This window comes from Cynocephalus volans, chromosome 1 (genome assembly GCF_027409185.1).
Source record: "Cynocephalus volans isolate mCynVol1 chromosome 1, mCynVol1.pri, whole genome shotgun sequence".
NCBI lineage: Eukaryota > Metazoa > Chordata > Mammalia > Dermoptera > Cynocephalidae > Cynocephalus > Cynocephalus volans.
Genome location: NC_084460.1, coordinates 188,838,303 through 188,862,176, shown reverse-complemented (window position 1 = coordinate 188,862,176; position 23,874 = coordinate 188,838,303). Strand labels below are relative to the sequence as shown.

Sequence of the window (23,874 nt, the reverse complement as noted above, 5' to 3'; positions counted from 1 at the left end):
GAGATTACTTCTGCTTTTAATGATGGCGGCTCCAGAAATGGTGAGTCAGTTTGGTGTGGGGAGAGCAGACGTGTCCCAAAGATGTTTTTCTATGTTTCTTGATGTTGTACAAACTGCCAGCCATGGCTTGTTTGGAAGGGGACCTCTTCCCCAGGTTTGATCTTTGAGAAGGTGTTTTTCCATTTATGCTTATTCTTTTTAATAAGGTAAACTCCATAATTTGTCACATGCAGATAACAGGCAGAAGTATCAGCAAGAATCAAAGCCAAAAATGGCTGAAAGTGAGAACTTATGAGTTTTCTTAAGAAATTCTTCAAAGCTATTCTTGTGATGGAAATAAACATTTTTCGCATATAACTCTTGCTTAGATTTTACTATGATCATGTGAAACTAAGTTCATTTTAAATGCCTTCATAGTTCCCTTTGGAATTTCAAACATTGCAACAGGTAGCCAGAAAGAAAATTAAAATGGGATATTCTGGTATCTCTGTTTATATGCTTGTTGGAGCCTCTGTCTATTTGAGCACTAGGGAAAAGCAGGTTCCTAGAGACGCGTGCCTGAAACCTGGGAGAGTGAATTGGAATTTAATTGGGAACATTCTGCCGTCCCTTGCTCCCTCCACCCTCCTGCACGGAATGACTGTGAGAGGCTTCTGCCTCCGTGGAGTTGTGATAGGTGGAATTCTTGTAGGAGACAGAGCCCTAGTGTTGCTTTGGTGTGAGCCTGCTGCCCCCAGCCACTCCCCACTTTGCTATGTCGGGGGAGGACTGGGCACCCAAGGGCTGGGATACTTTCATCCTTAATTAGGTCATGCCTGTGTGAGCCAGGAAAGGGCTGTGTTTAGGGGAAGTTACTCATATTGTGGCTGAGTATCCCTCCCCTGGTGCCATCTACATTTTGGGGGACACGGACTTATGTAAGTATTAAAACTTCTTATGCTTATGGTAGGTGTACCACGTGTGTAGGCAAAGAATTGCATTTACGTGGGGCAGATGAAAAACAATTTCAAAAGAGAGATCGAAAGCACTTTGAAAGTAATTTATATTCCGAAAAATAATGATGCCATGACTTCTTAATGGTTTATTTCTAAACGTGTCCTGTTCAACTGACTTTACGATGGTTGAACAAACAACAGGAAAGTCATTATCTTCGTGGAATTACGCTAATACTTTTTCACTAACTGTAGAAGTTTTCTGTTATCTGCTAGGTTCAGAAGAGAATGCCTTCTCACTAGATAGGTGTTTTTGATTAGTCAGTACTGAAGGTACTTCATGTGGATTGTCAGGTTTCAAAGATTTAGGGGGTCTTAACACTTGACTTGGTGTTGTCAGCACCACACTCAGCCAGTGAGCGAACCGGCCATCCGTATATGGGATCCGAACCCGGGGCCTTGGTGTTATCAGCACCGCACTCTCCCGAGTGAGCCACGGGCCGGCCCCTCAAAGATTTAAACTATGACAAAGACACACCTGATGCTAAAACTATAAATAGGGAAACAAATGCTTTATGTTCTTTCTCGGCTAAGGAGGTGGAGGTGGAGGTGGAGGTGGAGCCAGATCTTAGAGGTCCTGAAATCGTCACGATGGGGGAAAATGACCCACCTGCGGCTGAAGCCCCCTTCTCCTTCCGATCGCTGTTTGGCCTTGATGATTTGAAAATAAATACTGTTGCGCCAGGTGGGTGAAACCAGGTGGGATCCTGTGATTTCTGACCCTTCTCCTTGTCTAGATGACAAATGTGGCTGAGTGTCCCTGTGGTGGAATATATCTCCCCAAATGTCCTTACACTCCTGGGCTGCACATCTGAACTTCCTTAGATAGGTAGAATCCTGGAGAAAAGGGGCATTCAACAGGGAATCATTTTGCCCAGCTCCTTGCTAACTCACTGCAGTCAGGTGTTTTACTCTCTAGTTGGAGGTTTTTAGAGATTGGGGCTGTGCCATTGCCCCAGTCAATCCTGGAGGGGGTCAGACCCAGCGGGGAAATCTCGGAGCCCTCCGGGAAGTCCTGAGAAGCAGTGACCACCAGTCCTTTCAGAAAATTTAAAATAACTGAACGTCACCACTAGTACTAGATGGCTAGATTAAAATTCATCTGTAGATGACAGAGTTGTTACTAGCAACTAGAGGAAGGAAAGCCGGTTTTGTGAATAAGTCACAATTGTGCAGTAAAAGCAGTGGACTCCATGCTACCTATCCAGCCAGGAACTTTGTGGCAAGAGCTTATCAGGACTGGTCAAAGTGAGCTGTGGGCTTGCTGGTCCCAGAAGTCGGGGCTTGGATGCACTCGGAATACTGACCCCTGGGGCTGGAAAGGAACAGCGTGTTCCTTCTCAACCCCGGGTGAGGTTACAGAAAACTTGGAGTGGGGACTACCCTAATGATTCCTTTTAGACCACCTGGGCAACTGACGTGGAGGAGATACGGAAATGAGGGGAGGTAGGAGAGAGGTTTCACCTAAGTGTAAAGAGACACAATTTAAAAATATGGCCCCCAAATTATCATAAGTACAAAGGAAAGAAAAAAAAATCCCCTGTAATCACCTGACCCCCAAAACTTACCTGGTTTTTATGTCTGCATTTATTTTCTTCCCGTGCTTGCCTATGAGTGTGGTTTCCTGCACAGTACAGGCACAGACAGTTCCCACGTGCTGTTTGGTTTCTATAAATATCTGTGTTCAGGACATCACAGCGTTTACCAGGCAGACGTGTAATGTACATAGTGGTTTGATCACCATTTGACCTATGATTGTTTCTAATGTTTTTGTAATGTAAGTAATCTGTACATGAACAGTGCTGTGATATTTCTTCCTAATTTTAGATGATTTCCTTATGATTAACACCTGGTAGTGGGAAGGAAAAAAACTTTTTAAAACTTTAAAAAAAAAAATAAAGCAATGTATTGTTCTTTATAGAAATTTAGAAAATACAGTTAACCAAAAGATTGTTAGAAATTACCCACACTCACACCATTCCTCAGAGATAACCCTATTAGCACTTTGTTACTAGATTGCTTACCTTTTCTACTCATACATTTATATTTCCCTTTTTAAGTGACATGTACTTTTTGTACCGTTTTGAAGCTTTTTTAAAAAACTTAACAATATCATGTTCATATTTCTACGGCATTAAATAAATTTTTTCAGGAGCTGGCAAACTATGGCCCATGGGTTCAATCTGGCCCACCATCTGTTTTTATAAATAAAGTTTTATTGGAACAAAGACACACCCATATTTTCACATACTGTCTATGGCTGCCTTTGTGCCACAGGGGCAGGGATGGGTGGTTGGGACAGACCATAGGGCTGGTAAGGTTTAAAGTATTTACTATCTGGGCCTTTACAGAAAAAGTTTGCTGACCTGTTTTCTGTATCATGTTATGTATCTCTGTAGGTATTCCATTAAATGGGTATTCCATTTTTATTTTGCTAGTTCTCTTTTATGGGTCATTTAGGCTGTTTCCATGCATCAGTGTAATAAATGCCACTCTTCTAAGTGTCCTTGTAGGTAGAAATTTGTATACATCTATGGTGACATTTTAAAATAAATTCCTAGAAGTGGAAGTACCAGGTCAAAAATTTCATCCATTTTTAAGCTTTCTGTTACCTATTTCCAATTTACACTGTTGGAAGGCTGGCACAATTTATACCCCAGGGACTGTAAGTGGGGGTCCATTTCCTTTCCCTTTGGACAGTAGTGGTTATAATAATAATGTCACTGTGGAAATGGTATATGGTTATGTCTAATTTATGTTTTCATCATTTCCAGAGGGGTTGAAATTTTCGTGCTTGTTTATCATTCACATTTCCCTTTGGAGAGATACCATGCATTTTGTTTTTATTCCAGGCAGGCCCTCAAGCACAGACTGGGGGTGGCAGGGGTGGGGGGGACTCTGTAGCACCCACAGGGCAGCCTGGCTGAGAAGCAGCGGGCAGGCACCGACGCAGAGTTTCTAATGAAACGTCTGTCTTTGATTCCACAACGTGGAGTCATTTCCTAAATCTAACTTAGGTACAGAACAGCTGAGATGATCAGAGGTCCTTTCTGGGGTTCCTGCTGATGTTTTAAGTGTAAAATAGAGGGTGAGCCTCTCAATAGAGGAAAATTGTTAATTTGGTACAGGCTCCTTCTAGGGGATTGAAAAGAAAAGCCCCTCTGCCAACTCCAGATCACAGGTGGGTTGCCCCCAGCTGGTATCTGATCCTGAGTTGAACAACCTTCACCATCATGATGTCATTCATTCAGTCACTCATTCATTCATCTAGCAAATTTTTATCAAGGACTACTGTGTGCGCTGTGCTGTTCTAGGTACTGAGGACACAGCCACGAGCAAGCTGCGTGGCTCATCCAGGCCTGTGACAAAGACCTCGCTGCTAGTCCATCCTCCTCCCTCGCTCTGTGTCGGTCACTGCCTGTACTTACAGACATATGTGACATGGTGACATGCAATTCCTATTTCCCTCCTGTTTTCCCGTCTCCCTCTCACCTTTCTCCTTCTGCTTCCTCTTTTTTCCTGTCCCTCCCATTCCTCTTCTTACCATTTTTTATCTTCAAATTCTCTCTTTCTCAGGGGCAGCCTCAAATGATATTGATCATTTTATAATCACACTCTATCGCCAGAGGGTGAAGGTGTGATTTCTAAAGACAGAAAAAGATAGATCTTTTTAACTCTTCCATGGAGATGTCTTTGCTAAACATCTGTGAGACTGAGAGAAGAATCTCTGTCCTGGGTAATGGTGTGACCCTCAGCAGGCTTTTCTCCCCTTTCTGGATCCCAACCTTCCTAACTTTCAATGAGGACAACTTCTGCACAGATGTATTTTCAGAACTGGTGAGATAATTTATGAGAAATGGCTGTTCTCCCATAGAGGAAATGGTGCCCATGGAAATTCTCCTGGTTGCCCAGAGAGGCTTGCACTTCTGGGTGTCTTTGGTACTCTTTAAATCTTCTTTTCCACCAAATCTAGCTGGCTCTTTAGGCAAGAACCACGAAGGGCCTAAGATTTTACCCCACTTGCAAGCTGACAAGTTGGCCTGCCACAGTTTCATGGCTGCTTGCAGAAGTCACGAGACTCCCAGGTCAGAGACAAAGGACGTTATCATTCACACACAGCAGGTGGCCTGAGCACGCTGTTGGTGCTGTTCGCCACTGTCCTCCCAGTCCCACGGAGAGAGGCCTGTGGAGCAGCCTAGGCGCATGCTGCACATTAGATGGGCTGTGTCACAGCTGGGTGGCCTGGAGTTAAGGGAATCCCAATCATTATAATGGGCTGCAAGAGCCCTGTGTGAACGTTGCTTTGAAGGAAAACATCATATTTATTAAACTGGGCAGTAAACAAACCTCTCCCTTGCTCTGAAGGGAGACAGTCTATCTTCTAAGGTGTTTGCTGTACACACATCCTTGAAGAGACAGTCTGGGATAAAAGCCGTCAGTGTCTCTGTGTGCAAAACCCGTGGAGAATGGTCTGCCAACATCCTGCCCTTGTGACCCTCTGGGAGATCCCAGCATCCCTCTGCCTGCAAGTACCCAGCAGGTCTGACATGTCACCCTTGTCTGTAGGGAAGCATCCTTGCGAGCTGGGCTCTACTTCTCCCCTGTATTAGTGTCCCAGGGCTGCTAAAGCAAAGTTCCAAAAACAGCATGGCTTAAAACAACAGAAATTTATTCTCACTCAGTTCTGTAAGCCAGAAGTTTGAGATCCAAGGTGTCATCAGGCCACACTACCTCTGAAACCTGTAGGAGATCCTTCCTGGCCTCCTCCTAGCTCCTGGTGGTTTGCCAACAGTCTTTGGTGTTCCTTGGCTTATAGACACATTGCTCCAACCTCTGTCTCCATCTTCACATGGCTGTCTTCTCCCCATGTCTTTTCCTCTCATCTTCCCTCTATGCGTGTTTTGTCTCTGTGTCCAAATTTCCACTTTTATAAGGACACCAGTCACTTTGGATTAGGGCCCACTCTAATGACCTCATCCGAACTTGATTTCTCTATATAGTCCCTCTCTCCAAATAAGATGACATTCTGGGGTCCTGGGGGTTAGGACTTCCACATACCTTTTTGAGGGGGACACTATTCAACCCATAACACTATCCCCTAACCCAGGATGGACAGAACTGGGTCAGGGTTGGAGAGGGTGAGACTGAATGTCTAGAGAATGTGTCCCTTGGTAGGTGGCCCTTTCTCTAATTGAGGCAACTTTCTTCAGGCTGGGACATTTGCTGCATAGAAGGAGGGAAACAGAGAGCTGTATTTCTTTGTTTTATGTTGCTAGAACCAGTGTTCTTGGCTTTCTGCTCTCTCTCCTCTTTTTGGTTTTCAGATGCAGATGCTGTTGCTGCACAGATCCTGTCGCTGCTGCCATTGAAGTTTTTTCCAATCATCGTCATTGGGATCATTGCACTGATATTAGCACTGGCCATTGGTCTGGGCAGTGAGTACAATCCATTATTTAGCAGGCTCTCAAGTCCCTATGCAAGTGTTAAAGCTTTCATGAGCTCCCCCCACATCTGTGTTGTGCGGCAGCCCAGCTGTCATTACTGGAGGCAAACAGCACTGGATTTGCTGACCTGACTTGGGCTTTATCTGCCTGCATGAATGTAAGTCCAGTCTGGGGCCCAGCAGGGGCTGTTGGCCATGCTTGGAGCTTCGTCACCAAGGAAGCTGCCCAGTTAGAAGTGTCCAAAGTCAGCTGATGAAATAGAATCCTGCGGGTGGGAAGGGGGGGTGCCAACCTGGGTAGAGAAGACAAAGAGGCCCGTTCACTCAATGCCAGGCACACCAGCTATTTTTATAATAAGGTGAATGTGGCTTTTGAGAAAGTGGGTCATTTGGATGGAGAGTGCCTAATAGGGACACATTTCTCATATTGTCTTTCAAATAATTGGATTGGAAATCAGTTTAATTTGCCACCTGCATGGCTGTGTGGTTCACAGTCCTACCTGGAGTCAGACAGAACAGGGTGGCTGCAGTTCTTAGTCCAGGCTCTTTGCTCAGCTGGCTCAGTGGGTCCGCCCACAGCCACATGGTTTCTGTTTTGAACTTGAGCCCTCCAGAGTCTCAACGCCCCTTGAGTTGTGGCTCCTGGGCCAGGCTGCTTAGGGAGACAAAGTGGGGTGCAGGAGCCCCTCCCCCTGGAATGCCGAACAGAAACTGGGCTGAAGAAACAGGCTGCCGAGAGGGATGCCATTTCAATGCAGGTTTCATTATTCATGGGCGAGCTCAGTGCTGTGTGGCAGGTGTACAGTCGTTGGTGCTGCACACTGAAAGAGCTGTTCATTAACACTCCCACCTTCCTCCCCTCTTCTCAGTCCATTTTGACTGCTCTGGGAAGTACAGATGTCGTTCGTCTTTTAAGTGCATTGAACTGACAGCTCGATGTGACGGGATGCCAGACTGTAAAGACGGGGAGGACGAGTACCGATGTGGTGAGGTCCTGTCTTTTCACCGTAAAGAGGGAGGAGGTCAGCAGAACCCAATCCTGCCCCTTCCCACCTGTGAAGCAGGTCCATGTCCTGCCACTGTCATGTCATGTCCTGCTGGGATTCGTCTGGCATTTGGCTGGGGAGCTCCTGGGCTGGGTGTTCAGGGAAGGCCGTTCCATGGAGCTCAACTGCAACTGGGGAAACTACACAGGCAATAAGACGAGAGCTCCAAGAAGTTCGGGTGGGGGTCCAGACGGTAGGAACTGTGGCTGCTCTGCCAGGCGGAGGCCGTGTGAATAAGCAGCAGGTTGGACGTGCTGAGGAGGGCTAGGGCTGCCGTGGGCACTGTCCGCCCACTCACAGCACCCTCTCCCTGGGTGCTGGCCAGTCCGGGTCAGCGGCCAGAGCGCTGTGCTCCAGGTGTTCGCAGCGGCTTCATGGAAGACCATGTGCTCTGATGACTGGAAAGAGCACTACGCAAATGTCGCCTGTGCCCAGATGGGTTTTCCGAGGTAAGTACAGACCGTTTCCAGCCCGTTGGGAAAGTGGTAAGCATGGGAGCGGAGAAGACAGGCAGCTGTGGCCTGGCTGGGCACTGCCGGCACTTCCACACGTGGCCTTGCTCCAGCCTCACAGCTGCCGTGCGCAACGTCACCCGCATCTCACAGAGGGGCAGGCCGAGGCCGGCAGGCCGGGTGACTTGCTCATGACACATGGAAAATGGCCTCTTTGGGGGTCCTCAGGGTCAGGGCAGGACCGTAGATGCAAACGTGCAATGAAGGGCCTTGGAGGTGAAAGCTGAGTCCTATGGCTCCTCATTCCATGGTCTTTGGAGTCGCTTCCTGGACATGTCCTGCTTGTCCTGGTGGTCACACCCACGTCCACGCACACTTCCCCAAGAACCCCAAAGAACAAGACTTGGAAAGTCAGAAATTTGGTGAAAACTTCATCACTCAAAACAGCTGTTTAGCAAAATGTAGAAGAAAAAACTAGAGGATTTTTCACTTTTCCACGTTTGGTGTTGCCTACATGACTTTTTTGCATCGGGGTGACACATTTTTGCCCAGACCTATCTTCCTTCTCTCTGCTGGCCCCTTCCTCCTGACTCCCCATGGTGGCCATGCTCCCGTGGGTCCCCTAAGGTCACGCTTGCTCCTCTTCGCTCTCGACTCTCAGAGTTCAAAGCAGGCAGGCTCTTTGCATTCCCACGTTCACCTTAGGAACTGAGCAGGGCTGAGAAGGGCGGACTTGGAAATGCTTCTCTGCACCCAAGAAACAGTCATCAAAGCCACACTGCTCTGAGTCCTTGACTTTCAAAATTGATATATCATGTTCTCAGCACCCTTTCTGCAAAGCAGGTGAAACCTGAAATATCTTCCACCTACATCCCTGAGGCCGGCCTCCTCCTCACACAATGCCAACCTGATTCAGAGATCAGCCACAGCCCAAGTTCAATGACAACAGCAAAGGCCACTCACATGAATGCCTTCAGGAATGGTGTAGACTTTACTGCTCTGAGACAAGGAGGAAGCTCACACCACACCGACACCCACACCCGCACATGTACATGCATGCATGCTCACACACACATGCATGCTCACACAGGCACGCTCACACACACACACACTTGCATGCTCACACATACACGCTCACACACACACATGCATGCTCACACAGGCACGCTCACACACACACACACACACACACTTGCATGCTCACACATGCACGCTCACACACACACATGCATGCTCACACAGGCACGCTCACACACACACACACACACTTGCATGCTCACACATGCACACTCACACACACACATGCATGCTCACACACACATGCTCACACACACACACACACACACACACTCACACACACACAGCCCGCTGCAAGCAGCTGCGAGCTTCCGCACCAGGCATTTCTGTTCCCTGCTGGTCCCCTTCTCTGACTCACCAGCGGCAGGGAGGGGGGACCGCTTTCTTTTCCCTTCCCCCCTCCTCCTCTGTCTCAGAGTACCACCCTCTCCAGGCAGATCCCAAGGCCTCTTTGCCCTGTTTTGTAGAATGCTCAGCGCAAGCCCTTTCCCACCCCATGTTCCCGGGAAGCAGTTAGGGCCCACCCCGCAGTGTGGGCAGCCCTTAGACGTCCCTCTCCCCTCTTGTCCCTTGTCCCTCTCCAGCCATTTGGTAAAATATTCCTTCCTACCCTTAAAATGCTCCATCTAAGAGGAAGTCCAGGAGATGCAATCTCTCTGGGCTGTCACCTCCACTTCTCCTGCGTTCCCTACAAACTTGCTTTCTCCTTTCCTGTCCACGGCTCCAGTTTCTAAGACACTTCTGTATTCATTTTTTGTTTATTCTTCCTACTACTCTCCTTAAAAGCCCTTCTTCAGTCTTCTCTGTGAGCCTGCATCCTGGGTCAGCTATCTGTGACTAAAACAAAAAAGGATGAAAATACTGTCTGGCCGATTGCTTGGGTTCAGATCCAAGCGTAGACTCAGGCCTGTTATGTAACATGTGCCTCAGTTTCCTCCCTTAGGAAATGGAGGTAATAATAGGGTCATTGTGAGTTCAAGTGACCTTAAGAGTGTGGAATTGAGCCTGGCTCATAGGAACACGAGTTTGAGGTTGTGGCTGGGATCATTTCTACCACTCTGAGACTTCGACCATTCATGGGGCTCTGGCTGCAGCATTTGGGAGTCCTTTGCATGTCACAAGCCCCCACCCACTGCCCTGCCACCTGCATCAGGAGCTCACACTCCAGCAACAATCTGCTCCTTCACGCCAGCACCTGCTGTATCGGCAGATGGAGCTGTCCCTGGGAGGCCTGCTGCGGCTGTGGCCGCTGCCTTGATAACATTTCCCTCACAATTCAAAGCTAACTGAATTTGGAATTCTACACACACATCCCCCTTAGTGCCCACGGTCACCTGATGGGAGCCTGCTTGACAATGGGTGAAGCAGGACGAGCGCACTGTTTTCTTTATTCCACGGGGCAGGGGACAGTGGCTCTCCATTCTCCACCTTCCATCTTGTGACCTTTCACCAGCGTTCACCAGAAGGTCTGTGGCCCGACACCTTAAACTTGTACTTGGTCCTGGTGTCCCCCGAGATGCTTCCTTCCATGTGTTCATCTTTTTCCAGTGGGACTCACGCCAGCTTGGGGCACACGGGGATGTCCCACGACTTCCCCAGCCCACTGTTGTTGAGGAGCTTGCCACCCACTTTGGTGCCCAGCTGACAATGCAGTACCTGGTTCTGCATTTAGCTCCCTCTGGGGCTTGCTTCAGGCCAAGCAAAGGTCTTTTCAGCAAATGCATCAAGCTGCGGCCCACTCAGTGACACCAGAGTGGTCCTCCCTCCACATGGCTGGATCCTGGGGGTGGGGGGTGCAGGGTCATGGGGCCAGAAGCGGGGATCATCCTAGCCCCCATGGTCTGGAATACCTTGCTAAGGTGTGTGGCCTTTATGGGCAAAAGGAAATCTTTGACAGATGTGGGGGTGGATAAAATGATGTCCCTAAGTGTGGTGCCTGTCATCTTTTGACTTGAGCACAGATTGATTTGAAATGTAGCTTCAAAGAGTAAGTTTAACACATCTGGTCTGTGTTTCCAATGTGCTCGCAGCTACGTCAGTTCAGATAACCTCAGAGTGGACTTGATTGAGGAACAGTTCCAGGAGGACTTTGTGTCTATCAATCACCTCTTGCCAGATGACAAGGTGACCGCATTACACCAATCGGTGTATGTGAGGTGAGTGGTTAGGCGATGCTGTTGTACGCACAGGTATCAATTCATCTGCTGGATTTCTGAAGCTGTGATGTGTAAGAACCTAACCCCAAACCAGGCAAATATGGCCCAAGAAAAAAAGGAAAGGACATATAGTAGAAGGGTAAACATGATGTGCAGTACGGTGCCTGTCACATAGCAGGAACTCCAGGTATGTTTTGGGAATGGAAGGAGATAAGCAAGAGTAAGGAAAGAAGGAAGGGAGGGAGGGAAGAGGAAAGAAAACATGAAATTAAGGAAGAAACTTTCCCTTCTTGTTTACAAAGTACTCTAACATTCACCATTTACTCTATGTGTCCCCAGCAACTGGTGGGGAGGGCAGAATCAGCTATCCTTAAGTAAGAGTGGGGCGTCTAAAACTGAAATGGTCATCTGCCTTGTCCCAGTAGACAGGGAGCAGCAGACACAACCAGGCATCCTAAATCCAAGTTCCAAACTCTCTTCCTGACACCATGGGCCAAACTCCAAGATGTGTGTTCTCTGCTCTGAGAAGAACGGGCTTGTCAGTCTGTCTATCATGGAATGAATAAGCCCTTTGGGACCCACATGCAATCCAGAGGGACAACTTATCTCCAGGTCCTAAATCCTCAGTCTGGTGACACCAGCTTCTCTTGCATGATGAAGCTGGGGCTCTAACGGCAGAAAAAGTTGCAAATATCTTGGGACCCTTTCCCTACATTATAAGGAAAGCACATGCCCTGGTCCGCACATGTGTAGTGGGCTGGGGTGGGGGAGTGTGGGTCATTCTGGGGTGATCACATCTCACTGCTCCCAGGAGGAGTCCTCTCTGAGGTGTGTGAACCCAGGCTGAAGGGGTCCCAGAGAGCCTGCCACACTGTCCCCCCGGCCTTCTGTGTCCCCTAGGGTCCAGCACGTGAAGAACATTGGGGTAAATGGTCATGCAAATAACACCAATGTGTGTTTAAACAATATATCTCCCTGTGCCTCTCCCATCCTCAGCCACGTGAAGCTTAAAAATACTGAGCAGCCCCCCACACACACGCAGTACGTCACTGCTGGTCGGGTGTTTTACAGTGAATTGCGGGACCTCACTCTCACCGTTAGCTGTTTTTTGCATAGACTGAAATTGTAATCTATATTCAGGAGCAGAAGAAATAGTTTATTTTTTCCCTTATCCCAAGGTTAAGTTAAAAACGTGTTCATTTCACAGGCCTGGAGTATTTTTCATGAAGCCTGCTCTCTTTCCACTCTAGGGAGGGGTGTGCCTCGGGTCGTGTGGTTACCTTGGCGTGCATGGGTAAGAGTTTGAGAAACGCAGAGAAAAAAGGGGTGCAAGTGCTCGCCTGCACTCCTGTCCCCCCAACTCCCCAAGGACGGCTGAGTCCCTTCCTCTGTGTGCCCCCACCTGATGGAAGAGGGGAGCAGCGTCAGCCTCTCCTGTCAGTGGGCGGGGGAAGGCAGCCCAGCAACTTCTCAGCAGAGGATAGGACTGACTGTCACTCTATAGAATTTCCAGGGAAGGCACCCTGGTTCTTGGAAGAGGGGGAGTTCACGTTGCAGGGTTGGGGTCCTACAGTAGAGCGGGGCGGGCTGCGGAAGGCTCCTGCCCGCTCCTGCTGGGGAGCTGACTGACATCCCTGTGTTGTCATCATCCACGGGTGGGGTAGGCTCCTTGCTCCAAAGGGCTCTTCATCCCCCACCACACCCTGCCATCCTCAGGCTCCCTGGGAGCCTGCACCCACCTCTCACCCTGAGCACCCCCCTGCTGTCTTAGAACTGCTGTGAGCTCTGGGCAGGTGGCAGTGATGTTGGGGGACAGAGGAGCAGGTCCCCGTTATGACATCATTTCTCCCAGAAAGGTGTGCGGGATCTGCCCACAGCCCTTGCTCTCCCTCTGCAGTCTGTGGTCTGAGGATGGGCTACAGCCCACGCATCGTTGGTGGAAACATGTCCTCACTCGCGCAGTGGCCCTGGCAGGTCAGCCTTCAGTTCCAGGGGTACCACCTGTGTGGGGGCTCCATCATCACGCCCCTGTGGGTCATCACTGCTGCACACTGTGTTTACGAGTGAGTGCTCCTGACCTCCTGGATGTGGCCCCCATCTTCCTGGGCCCCTGCCCAGTTCCAGGGCATATCATTTGGGTGGGAAGCAGCAGGTTCAGAAAGCAGCAGACAGAACGACCACCACAACTAATGTCAGCTGGGGAGGCCCTGCCCTCCTCACCACGGACCTGTCACCCTCTGTGGGGAGTGACCAGTGATCCTGAGCTCATTTTAAGGATTTTAGACCTGCAGCCCATACAGAAAAGGTAGAAAGAGGAGGAAGGAAGCTCTTGTGCAGGAGGAAACCCACAAAAACAAAAGGACCTCGACCTTCCCGTAGTTAATTCCAGAAGAGCCTGTTATGACTGAGACCGGATGGGATGGTGCAGGGTGGGGTGGGGAGCTACAGGTGTGTTGGGGGGGCATTCATGTAGTCTCCCTTCTTACACTCTCAGGAGCTTACAGTGTAAGAAAACCACAGAAAAGTCTTCCATATGCAGTGTTAATTCACCCTGCCATTTTTACCTCCTGATTTGGTTACTGTCTGATGGAGAATGAGCGCTGATACCCCTTGCAATGATCTAAATTGAGCTCAGTTCTCAAATACCAAGAGGACTTATAAGGGAGAGAGAGTGAGGCCTGTCCAGGAATACCTGGGTGTGAGTCTGTATTTCTGCAGGGCATGGGAGCCATGGTCAGATGTCTAGCATGCACAAGCAGGAAAGGGGCCATCTCTTGCCTGATAACATGTCCCACCACCTCCCTGGGCTCTCAGGACACCTGAGGACAATGGGTTGAGTGGTTTGATTTTCCTTGTGATTTATCTCTTGGTCTTCTTGTTTCAGTCTATACCTCCCCAAGTCATGGACCATCCAAGTGGGTCTAGTTTCCCTGCTGGACAGTCCAGCTCCTTCCCATTTGGTGGAAAAAATCATCTACCACAGCAAGTACAAGCCAAAGAGGTTGGGCAATGACATCGCCCTCATGAAGCTGGTTGGGCCACTCACATTCAATGGTATGCTGGGTTTCTGTGTTGTTCTGTTGCTTTTCATTTGCTTCAAGAGGATTTGTAATTGCTTGTTGGAACATTTTTATGATGGCTGCTTTACAATCCTCATCAGATAATTTCAGCATGTGGTTTGTGTTGCCATTGGCATCAGTTGATTATCTTTTCTCATTAAAGTTGTAGGATTTTTCTTGTTCTTGGTATGGTAAGCATTTTCAACTGTATCCTGGACAATTTGGCTATTTCATAAGGAGACTCTGTGTTCTACATAAATTTTCCATTGTAGCAGGTGGCTGTTAGGTTTTGTGAGACAGAGAAGAGAGAGAGACCCAAGCCGGTGTCATTTCAGCCAAGAGCTTTATGTCCACTAACGTGGAGGGATGACAGAGCCAGATCAGTTCCCTCAAACCAAGGAAAGCAGGAGGTTTATAAGACTTTTAGGGAGGGTTCTGACAGAGTAACAGGCAATTTTGAAATCAGTGGTAGGCAAGGTGACACAGCCCTTGTGGCCCGATAACATCTGGTAGGTTAAGTCATAGCCTCCCCGATTAGCCACTATCTCAGTACAAAGCATTCCAGCTCGAAGCCTGCTAGATGCAGCCCACAAGAGGTTCCCTTGATGATAATGGTCATGTTTACCCCTTCCCAGGAGAGGAATCTCAGTTCCCAGAGCAGAAAAGGGAAAGGGGTGGGGGAGAAGGGGGAGAGTTGCTCAACCTGGCTGTGCTGAGGTTAAGCCAGCCATGAGGCCTGATAGTAGCCACCCTGTTTGGATTTAGTTCGGAGTTCCTGGCCTGCTTTTGTGGACCATGGTTCCAATGTAATCTAATTTTAGAGCTTTTGTGGCTCTACTTTGGTCTGCTCAGTTTGTCTGGTGCCACTTTCTCCCTCCCTGGGGCCACCTGGAGGCAGAAAGAGCTTCTCCAGGTCAGGCGGCCTGGTGCCTCTAGGAGGTGGAAGAGAGTCACCAGACTGTCCACAGGAACAAAGATCACTTCCCTGTCCAGGAGCTTGCCGTGGTGTCCCCCCTCCACCACACCACCCACCTGCCCTGTCTCTGGGTAGAGGAGTGGGGTCCCAGCCTCAGCTGAGAAGCAGAGCTTCGCCACCAGCCAGCTGGCTGTGATGATTTCCTCCACTTCTTTACAGGTGCAACGACACTGGCATCTCCAGCTTCCTGGAAGTGCTTCAGAAAGTTCTCTCCCAGCAAGCGGCTAAGTTCAGCAGGCTCCAAATGGCCCTATTTCTTTAAAAAAGTCAATTCCTGCCCTCTGGATGAGCCTACTCCTAAATAAATGAAAGCTCCCTTTTCCTTCCCAGGGGATACAGGCAGGTTGAGGAGCAGGCAGAGGACAGTGAAGCAGGTGAATCCTCGCTTCTTGGAGCAGAATCCTGGCAACAGACCAGCTGCAGATTCGACAGCCGAACCTTCAGGGTGTTTATCACATGGCACACATAATACTCTGAAACAGAGAAATTGTTATGTTGGTGCTACTTTGTTAACTATTATTAACTATATCTGGTTACAGGAAATGAGGAGGCAGCACTTGTACATTGATAAAAATTTAAATGAGTCCCCTTATTCTTTCTCTACCTTCCTGTTATTGTTCTACCCAGAAAGCTTAGCGCCTCTCTGGTTGCACATGCACGACACTGTCTCTGGTGGAGGGTGTATGTGACACACTCCCCCACATGGGCAGATGTGCTGCTTCTAGGTGTCTCAGAACGACAGGAATGCTCATGGAATGAGGTTCTGTAAAGAACGTATGGACCCATGGTCTGGACCAGGAGTGGGCGAGCTCTAACTTGCCGGCCAAATCTGACCCATCATTGGTTTTGGCAAACAGCGTTTTATTGGCACGCACTAGACCCATCTGTGTGCCTCTTACCTGTGGCTGCTTATGTGCTCAATGGCAGGGTTGGGTGGCAGTAGCAGAAACTACATGGCCCACAAAGCCCAAAATATTTACTGTTTAGCCCCTTACAGAAAAGGTTTGCCAACTCCTGGTCTAGACTCATTTGTGTTGCCTCTGTGGAGGGCTGTTTTGTAGTTGTTAAGAGCTCTGGGTGGTGAGCTGGGGGTGGGGTCCCCTCTCTGATCTAATTGCCTTTAAATAACCAAGGTCTGGACCTTTCCCTGGGAGGAAGTCTTTGCTCCTCAGAGACGTAAACGCCCATGAGATTAATTGATTTCGCGACTACTGCTTTGATCGAACTGAGAGTTGCTGTCCCCCCTTTAAACAGAGATGATCCAACCAGTCTGTCTGCCCAACTCAGAAGAGAAGTTCCCTGATGGGAAACTGTGCTGGACATCAGGATGGGGGGCCACAGAGGATGGAGGTCAGTGGTCTGAAACGAAGATTCTGAGCCTGGGAACCCAGAACCTTGAAGGCTGGGTTGGGGAGGGGCCCCTCCAATGCCCCAATGTGATGTTCTCATCGGGATACCCAGATGTCCCAGCCAAGCGGTGTGAGTCCACTGTCCAAAACATGCAACCAGCTGAGTAGCTGTGGGTATTGCGTCACGGTTCCATTTGTCTTGGGACAGCGTGAAACTGCAGACCTCCTGGGGAGAGAAAACACGCAGAACCGTGGGCACCCCACGGTGGAGAGACCCTCACTAACACATTAGTGGGCCCCTCCTTGCACCTCCTTTACCTGTCCTCCCACCCTGTTTCCCAAGTACAGACAGAGCTCACCTAGACAACCACCCAAGCCCTATTCAGAAGTCACAGATTTGTGACTGTGAGGACTTTTTGCCTAGTGGGACTTTGGAAGATTTCTGAGGGGTCTTCAAAAAGTCCATGAAAAGATTCATGTTATTGTATAATTCTATTTTTCCATGAACTTTTTGAAGTATCGTTGTATTTTGTCCTACAAAGGACAAGTAGAAAAAGTAACCAAATGGGATCTTTTTGCTATGATAACAGAAGTAGTAACGTTAATAACAACAAAAAATGCAGGTGAACCTGCACCGCCTTTCATCAGTACAGGGCACAGACATGCCCACAGTCCCTGGGTTTCCCACAGTTGCTTTTCCTGTTAGTGGGAACAGCGTTAGTTTCCTGGGGTTGCTGTGACAAATTATCTCAAACTAGATGGCTTGAAACAACAGAAATCTATTCTCTCACAGTTCTGGAGCCAGGAGTCTGAGATCAGGTGCTGACAACGGTGCTTCTGTCTGAGGCTCTGCAGGAGCATCTGTTCCAGGCCTCTCCCCCAGCCTCGGGGCTCCAGCTGTCCCTGGACGTCCTTGGCTTGTAGATGCACCATTCAACCCCAACCTCTGTCCTCACTTGGCCTTTCCCCCTGCCTCTGTATCTCAAATCTTCCTCTCCTTTATCCTATAAGGACACCAGTGATTGGATTTAGGGCCCAGCTTAAAGGCAGGATGATCTCATCTCGAGATCCTTACCGTAATTACACCTGCAAAGACTCTCTCTCAAATAAAGTCAATATTCTATGGTGGCAAGGAGACATGCTTTTGGGGGCCCACAATTCAACTCAAATCAGGAAGTTCAGTAGTTTCCTCTTGAGACCTATTAGATGAACCTGCCCCTCCTGAAGGCACGTGGGGGCTTACCCAGATCCTCAGGGTCTGCAGGGCCTTGCTGGCCCGCACTCCTACCAGCCCACAGTGGTGCTCACCCTGGCTGGGGCATCCGTAGCTCTTTGTAGACTCAAGCTCAACCACTTGGCCAAGGCTCAGCTCTGTGCTGACATGGCTGGTCCTGGGGCCCCAGCTCCACCAGAACCAGCACCCTTGGTTGGTGATGGAAGCAGGGACCCAGTCGATGCTCCCCTGCCTCTCATGGTGAGTTCTCATGAGTTCCCATTTGGGGTCATCCAGCCTTCCAGAGTGATTCTAATCATGCTGGAAACTGCAGAGGAGGAGCTGGAGAACAGCCCCTTTCCCCTGGGAGGTTCTGGATCCCTCCACAGAGTTGCTCGTCTCCTCGCTATTAAACTGCTCTGTCCCCCACAGAGGTCCAGTGACCTCTTTCCCCGGGGAGTCTTACAGGACTGGCTGCATCCTTCTGCCTGCGTTGGAAGCTCCCCCTGACAACACGCTGAGCTGTGTTTCACCATGTACCAGGCATGGAGCTGAATGTCTCATGTGACACCCTTTGTCCCACAGAGCAGCCCCTGCAGGGGGTGTTGTCATCATGCTCATCTTGTGGGTGAGGAGACCGAGGCAGAGGGCCCCAAGTGCCCTGTGGGCTCACATGCCAGCTGGTGCAAGGACTGGGGTCCATTTTCATGCCCCCCACCCAGCCCTTCTCCATGTTTGTTCTCTGAGAATTTGGAGATGGTTATTTCATTGCCTTCACTGAATCTTAGTGGGTGAATAGCAACAGTACGACGCTCAGCCTGATGTCACGATCAGGCAGTCCCTGTTGAAAGTGTGGCCGATGTGTGGGAGGATTTGGGAAGCCCCTACAGACCAACACTCACTGCACCCTTCACACCTGGGCACACCACCTGCCAACACATGCTAGACAGACAGAGGACAAGGTGCCTCCTGCTTTAAGCCTATAAAACATTGAGATACTGGGTCACAAATAGTCAAGTTGGAGGGGTCGATCCTGTTGGTGTGGGTGGTGAGGAGACCCACTGCAGGTGTAGTCTTCTGTTGCCACTGCAACAAGTCACCCCAAACTTAGTGGCTTAAAATGACACACATTTATTATCTTACAGTTATGGAGGACATTTATTATCTTACAGTTATGGAGGTTGGAGGTCTAAAATCAGTCTCAGTGGGCTGAAATTAAGATGTTGGTGGGCTGTGTTCCTTCTGGAGGTGCTGGGGGAGAATTCATTTCCTTGCTTTTTCCAGCTTCTAGAATCCACCTTGGCTTGTGGCCCCTTCCTCCCTCTTCAAAGCCAGCAGCATTGAAGTCTTCACATCTCTCATGCTCATCTCAGCTTCCGTCATCACGTCTCCCTCTCTGACCCTCCTGCCTCCTTCTTTTCCTTATAAGGATCCTTATGATGATGTTTAAGGTCCACCCGGGCAATCTAGAGTAATCTCCCCATCTCAAGATCCTTTGTTTAATCTCATCCACCAAGTCCCTTTCACCATTTAAGTGACATAGTCTTAGGGATCAGGATGTGGATGTCATTTTTCTGCTGACCACACCATGGTTCCACCAAGAAGCTGTGTGTGTGACCTTCGTGAGTCTCAGTTTCTCTCCCATAACTGGGTTGCTCTGAGAATCAAATGGGCTGGTGCAGATCAGCTGCTTTGCCTGGGATGTGCCCTGGGGAGGATGTGGCACCTTTGGGCAGTACATGGCCCTGATGTGAAGCACAGTGGCACGTGGCTACTTAGAAGGGGCAGGCTCTAGGGCTTGATGTGCTGCATCACAGGCGAGTATGCTGGTGCCACCCAGGGCCACACAGGGATGCCCACCGTGACATCCTGTTGGGTGTCACGCCTCTGTCCCTCTGGTCCCCACATGTGCCCTTCTTACCGTACACCCCAACCCTTGCTTTGGAGCAGGCGACGCCTCCCCTGTCCTGAACCACGTGGCTGTCCCTTTAATCTCCAACAAGATCTGTAACCACAGGGACGTGTATGGTGGCATCATCTCCCCGTCCATGCTCTGTGCAGGCTACCTGAAGGGCGGTGTGGACAGTTGCCAGGTAAGGAGCCCTGTGACCTCTGGGGGCCACGGTGGTGGGTGAGGCTGTGGTACGGTGACCCAGCCCCTGGGACAGGCCACTGCTGGTGTGTCTCTGTGACTGGGCGAAAAGTAAATTTACAGGGCGTGGGGAGGAAATTTGCTCAAGATAGCACTTCCTTTCCTGGGTGCTAGGGCTGTGTTTCCCCAGCCTCCGACTCTGCTTGGGAGCTGGTGGTGGGAGGGGTTTCACGTTGCTCCCCTCCTGCCCCATCCTCTGAGTTTGCAGGGGGTCAACAGGGGCGGAAGGCAGTGCGAACCAGTGAATCTGGGCTTCCAATGCCACCTGGTGGGCCACAGGTCAATAGAAGCCCCTGCCCAGGCAGAAACTCCAGCTGAGAGCACTGCCTCGCTGCACCCAGCTGCCCTCAACCTTCAGTAGCTGGTCAGGAGACACAGCTGGAGGGAAACCACCCCAGAGGGGCTAAGGGAACTGCTCTGGGGAATGCCAGAGTCAGTTCAAGAAGCGCTGCTGGGTGTGAGAGGCATCCTCACCCGTGTGAGATATCGTGAAGAGGGGTCCCACCATGGTGACAAGGAGTGCACAGCTGTACCTGTCCCCTTGACCTCTGCTTCTTTCCCTGCCATCTAGGGAGACAGTGGAGGGCCCCTGGTGTGTCAAGAGAGGAGGCTGTGGAAGTTGGTGGGAGCCACCAGCTTTGGCATCGGCTGTGCTGAGATGAACAAGCCTGGGGTCTACACCCGCATCACCTCCTTCCTGGACTGGATCCACGAGCAGATGGAGGTGGGTGCAGCATGCTCCCCCAGCTCAGCCATCCCCACATTCAGCCACTAGCATCCTGGAGGCATCGAGCAGGTGTGGGTTCCACGGCTGTGACTGCACACAGCCCCGCTGTGCCCATGGGTGGCGGACTGACCTGCCTCGCCAGGCGGGGAGTGAGAGGCTGTGCGTGCAGGATGGCATGCGCAGGTGTTATGACCAGGGACAGGGGCCAAGGGGTGGCTGAGGACCCCGAAAGCCCTCTAAGGAGCTGGGACCTTGCTGAGAGCCAGGGATGGGACAGAGTCTGCAACAGGAGGGGCTTGGGCAGCTCTGCTTTAGGGGGTCCTCCCTGGAGGGAGAGAGGTGGAAGGGACGGGCGGGGCCTGCAGGGGGACCCTAGTCAGTAAGGCTGGCCTGGCGGGACTGGGCAGGCAGGAGGACCCCTGACATTGCTGGACACCCCGCGAGGCAGGGAGAGCCCCCCTGCGATGGTGGATGGGCAGGGCCTCAACTTCATCTTAGACTCTAGCTTGAGTCTTGCATCACTCCTTGGACCACTTTCAAAGACTTCTTATTTTTCCCCCCTAATTGAGGTGAAATTTTCGTAACTTACAAGTCACCATCTGAAGGTGAACAGTTCCGTGGCTTTCGACACATCCACAGTGTAGTGCAGCCACCACCTCCGTCTGGTTCCAGACATTCTTGTCATCCCCAAGTAAAACCTGCACCCTTAGTACTTACCCCACACTCTCCCACCCCACCCCAGCCTCTAGCAACACCTGCCTTCTGCCTCTGTGGGTCAAAGACTTTTCAAAATGTTTTTTTAATTTGAAACAATTGTCTAAGAAAGGACATCAAACTGTTAAAGTGCCGTAAATTCCAGATCTTCCTCATTGATTTTTCTTTCTTTTTTTTTGCTTTAAATAAGAAACTACACAGTGTTCTCATCTCCCTCTTCCTGGGGGGAGGCCCAGGACTGGGGCTTAGCCTGGTCTCAGCTCCAGCCCTGGCCCTGACCATAGTTCCTGCCCTCAGGGCATGGTGGCGGCTCAGGGCTGGCCAGTAAATACTGGAAGACAGGCCCAATTGAAAATGTCCCCAGTGCTCACTTGCTGTGGGACTGTGTGCCACATGATGCTCCTCAGTATGAAATTCAGCCAAACCTGTCCGCCCCCTAAAGAGTGTCTGGTGGACGTTTGAGTGAGCGACCTCCGCCCTGCAGAGGCCAAGGGCACCTTGGGTGGGAGCCTGGGGCACAGACCAGCTGTGACCACGTGTGCACTCAGGGCAGAGGTGGAGGCAGGGAGGGGCGGGTCCTCTGCATTGGGCTGCAGAGACATGCAGATGGCCCTGCAGCGCTGGCTCACAGGACACAGCCCCATGTGACCCAGCAAGTATCATGAAAGGTGAGCTTGAAACACTGAAGGGTACAGGAAGTCAACTCCTGATTTTTCAAGCTGTCAGGAGTGCTGGGACGGGCCAGGGATAAAAGTCACTCTGGGGAGCCTCCTGATGATGGTGGGAGGATGGGGATAGTGTCGTAGCCCATTTCCTCTCAGCATGCCTGGTGGCAGTCCTACACCCATCCCTGCGTTACAGCTGAGGGAGCCAGCTTACAGCCCCCACCCCCCAAGCTAACAGGGCAGAGTGAGTCTGACCAGACCCGTGACTGGAGCCTATCATGACTTTGCTCAGTGGGATGAACAGATCTCAAGCTTGGGGAGCATAAGACTCCCCTGGCTGTTTGTTAAAACTGATGATTCCCCGGACCCTTCTCCAGAAAGTCTGATTAGGGGTCTGGGGTAAGGACCCTGCTGATATGGATGCACGGGCTCTTCAGGCACACTTGAGAAACACTGGTACATGCCATGTGGCTCCCTGCAAGTGTGTAGGAAGTTTCCACACTTGTCAGGAAGCTGTGCACGGGGAGCCCGGTCTACAGCTGGCTGACCCCGCTGAACCGGGTGGTCGGTGCTCTCTACAGAGCATCTTAGTCCTCAGCCATCTCTGACTGGCCGAGGGGCTGCAAGAAATGCCACCAGCAGAGACATGCCCTTTCCCAGATCTCTCTTCAGATGTCCTGGGAAGACGCAGAAGAGTTGTCCCTTTCCACAGCCTTTCCAGCGGTCCCTTTCCACAGCCTTGTCCTCTTTGTTAGCTGTCACCCTTGTGTTCAGCCAGACATTTTCTCTATCTGATTGGGGCTTAAAACAGAGTTGTTCTGACTTAAACCAGAACTTAGGAACAGGAGACTAAGACCTGCAAAGTCCATGTGGAAGTTATGGAACATTCTCAGGGCAGTGATGAAAAATGCAGAAGCACTGCTGTTGGGGACTTTCTCACACCTCTCTGGGGTCTGCACAGACCTGGCACACCCATTCCCCCACCCCCCACCGCCCACTTGTCAGAGGCCAACCTTATCCCTATTAATGGAGAACAGCCCAACGCTTCGCCAGGGTAAAGTACAGGTGCCCACTTGGTAATAGTGTCAGAGAGATGTCTTGAAGTGCCAAAAAAGGTAATACCTCTGTTTTCATTTTTAGAGGGACCTGAGAACTTGAAGTGTAAGGGGACAAGCTGCCACCTGAGTCCCTGCAGCGAGGGAGACAGACTGACACTTCCTGGACTGCTGTGTGGGAAGGTGGACATAGGCAAGGCCTTCCGGGCTTTGCCTTCTGACACTAGCAGCAGCGTCAAAGAAGGAGCGTCCTTCGTCCCCAGACAGACACTGGGCACAACCTGCTTCTCAGGCCTCTACCCAGCCACTGGGGCTTTGGGCTAACATGACCTTGAAGCTCCTTTCTGACCTTCACTAAGAAAAGCAGGAACTCCTCCGAAGTGCTGTCTTTCCCCACCTGTTCATTTGGTTTTCTCTCCAGGGGTCATGCAGAATTACTGACAAGACAGGCCATCTCACATGCAAAGCAATGACAGTCACTTGGTAAAAATGTGCTGGGCAGAACTACAGGAATGTGATCATTGTAGATGTAGCTGTCTGCACATTTTTATCCCTAGGGACCAGAATCAAACCAAAATTTTCTACTTCCAAGATCTCTTTCCACACATGGGGAACTTGATCTATGAATGATTAGTTTGAAGGCTTATTTTCATTATTTTTTGTAGCATTTGGTGCTCAATGTATTATTGTCCCCTGCTTCCAAAAAACATATGTTCTCTTCGCTTATTCATTAGCTGGTCTTGCTGGAATGAATTCTGATTGCTTGTGTAAATCAAAATCGTGCTTAATTTGAGGGAT

General features: G+C 50.2%; 1 protein-coding gene across 2 annotated transcripts; it reads left to right on the top strand.

Moving 5' to 3' along the window:
• Window positions 1–22: 22 nt before the first annotated feature.
• TMPRSS3 (transmembrane serine protease 3) lies at window positions 23–23,179 on the top strand. 2 transcript variants are annotated; one of them, XM_063113374.1, is made up of 13 exons: window positions 23–40; window positions 1,536–1,677; window positions 6,317–6,427; window positions 7,305–7,421; window positions 7,807–7,930; window positions 11,041–11,166; window positions 12,417–12,460; window positions 13,064–13,229; window positions 14,051–14,220; window positions 16,456–16,551; window positions 19,714–19,856; window positions 20,487–20,639; window positions 23,162–23,179. In XM_063113374.1, exons 1-13 carry the CDS (start codon window positions 23–25, stop codon window positions 23,177–23,179), a joined length of 1,428 nt encoding a protein of 475 aa, XP_062969444.1. The 2 variants fall into 2 exon arrangements, with proteins under 2 accessions (XP_062969444.1, XP_062969450.1); XM_063113380.1 differs by lacking the exon at window positions 23–40 and adding an exon at window positions 723–917 and having other exon boundaries at window positions 1,530–1,677; window positions 19,711–19,856.
• The last annotated feature ends 695 nt before the right edge of the window (window positions 23,180–23,874 follow it).

Coding starts and splice junctions, on each gene's coding strand:
- TMPRSS3 (XM_063113374.1), top strand. Junction 1,678..6,316: donor AATAAATACTGTTGCGCCAG/GTGGGTGAAACC, acceptor TTTGGTTTTCAG/ATGCAGATGCTGTTGCTGCA. Junction 7,931..11,040: donor GCCCAGATGGGTTTTCCGAG/GTAAGTACAGAC, acceptor ATGTGCTCGCAG/CTACGTCAGTTCAGATAACC.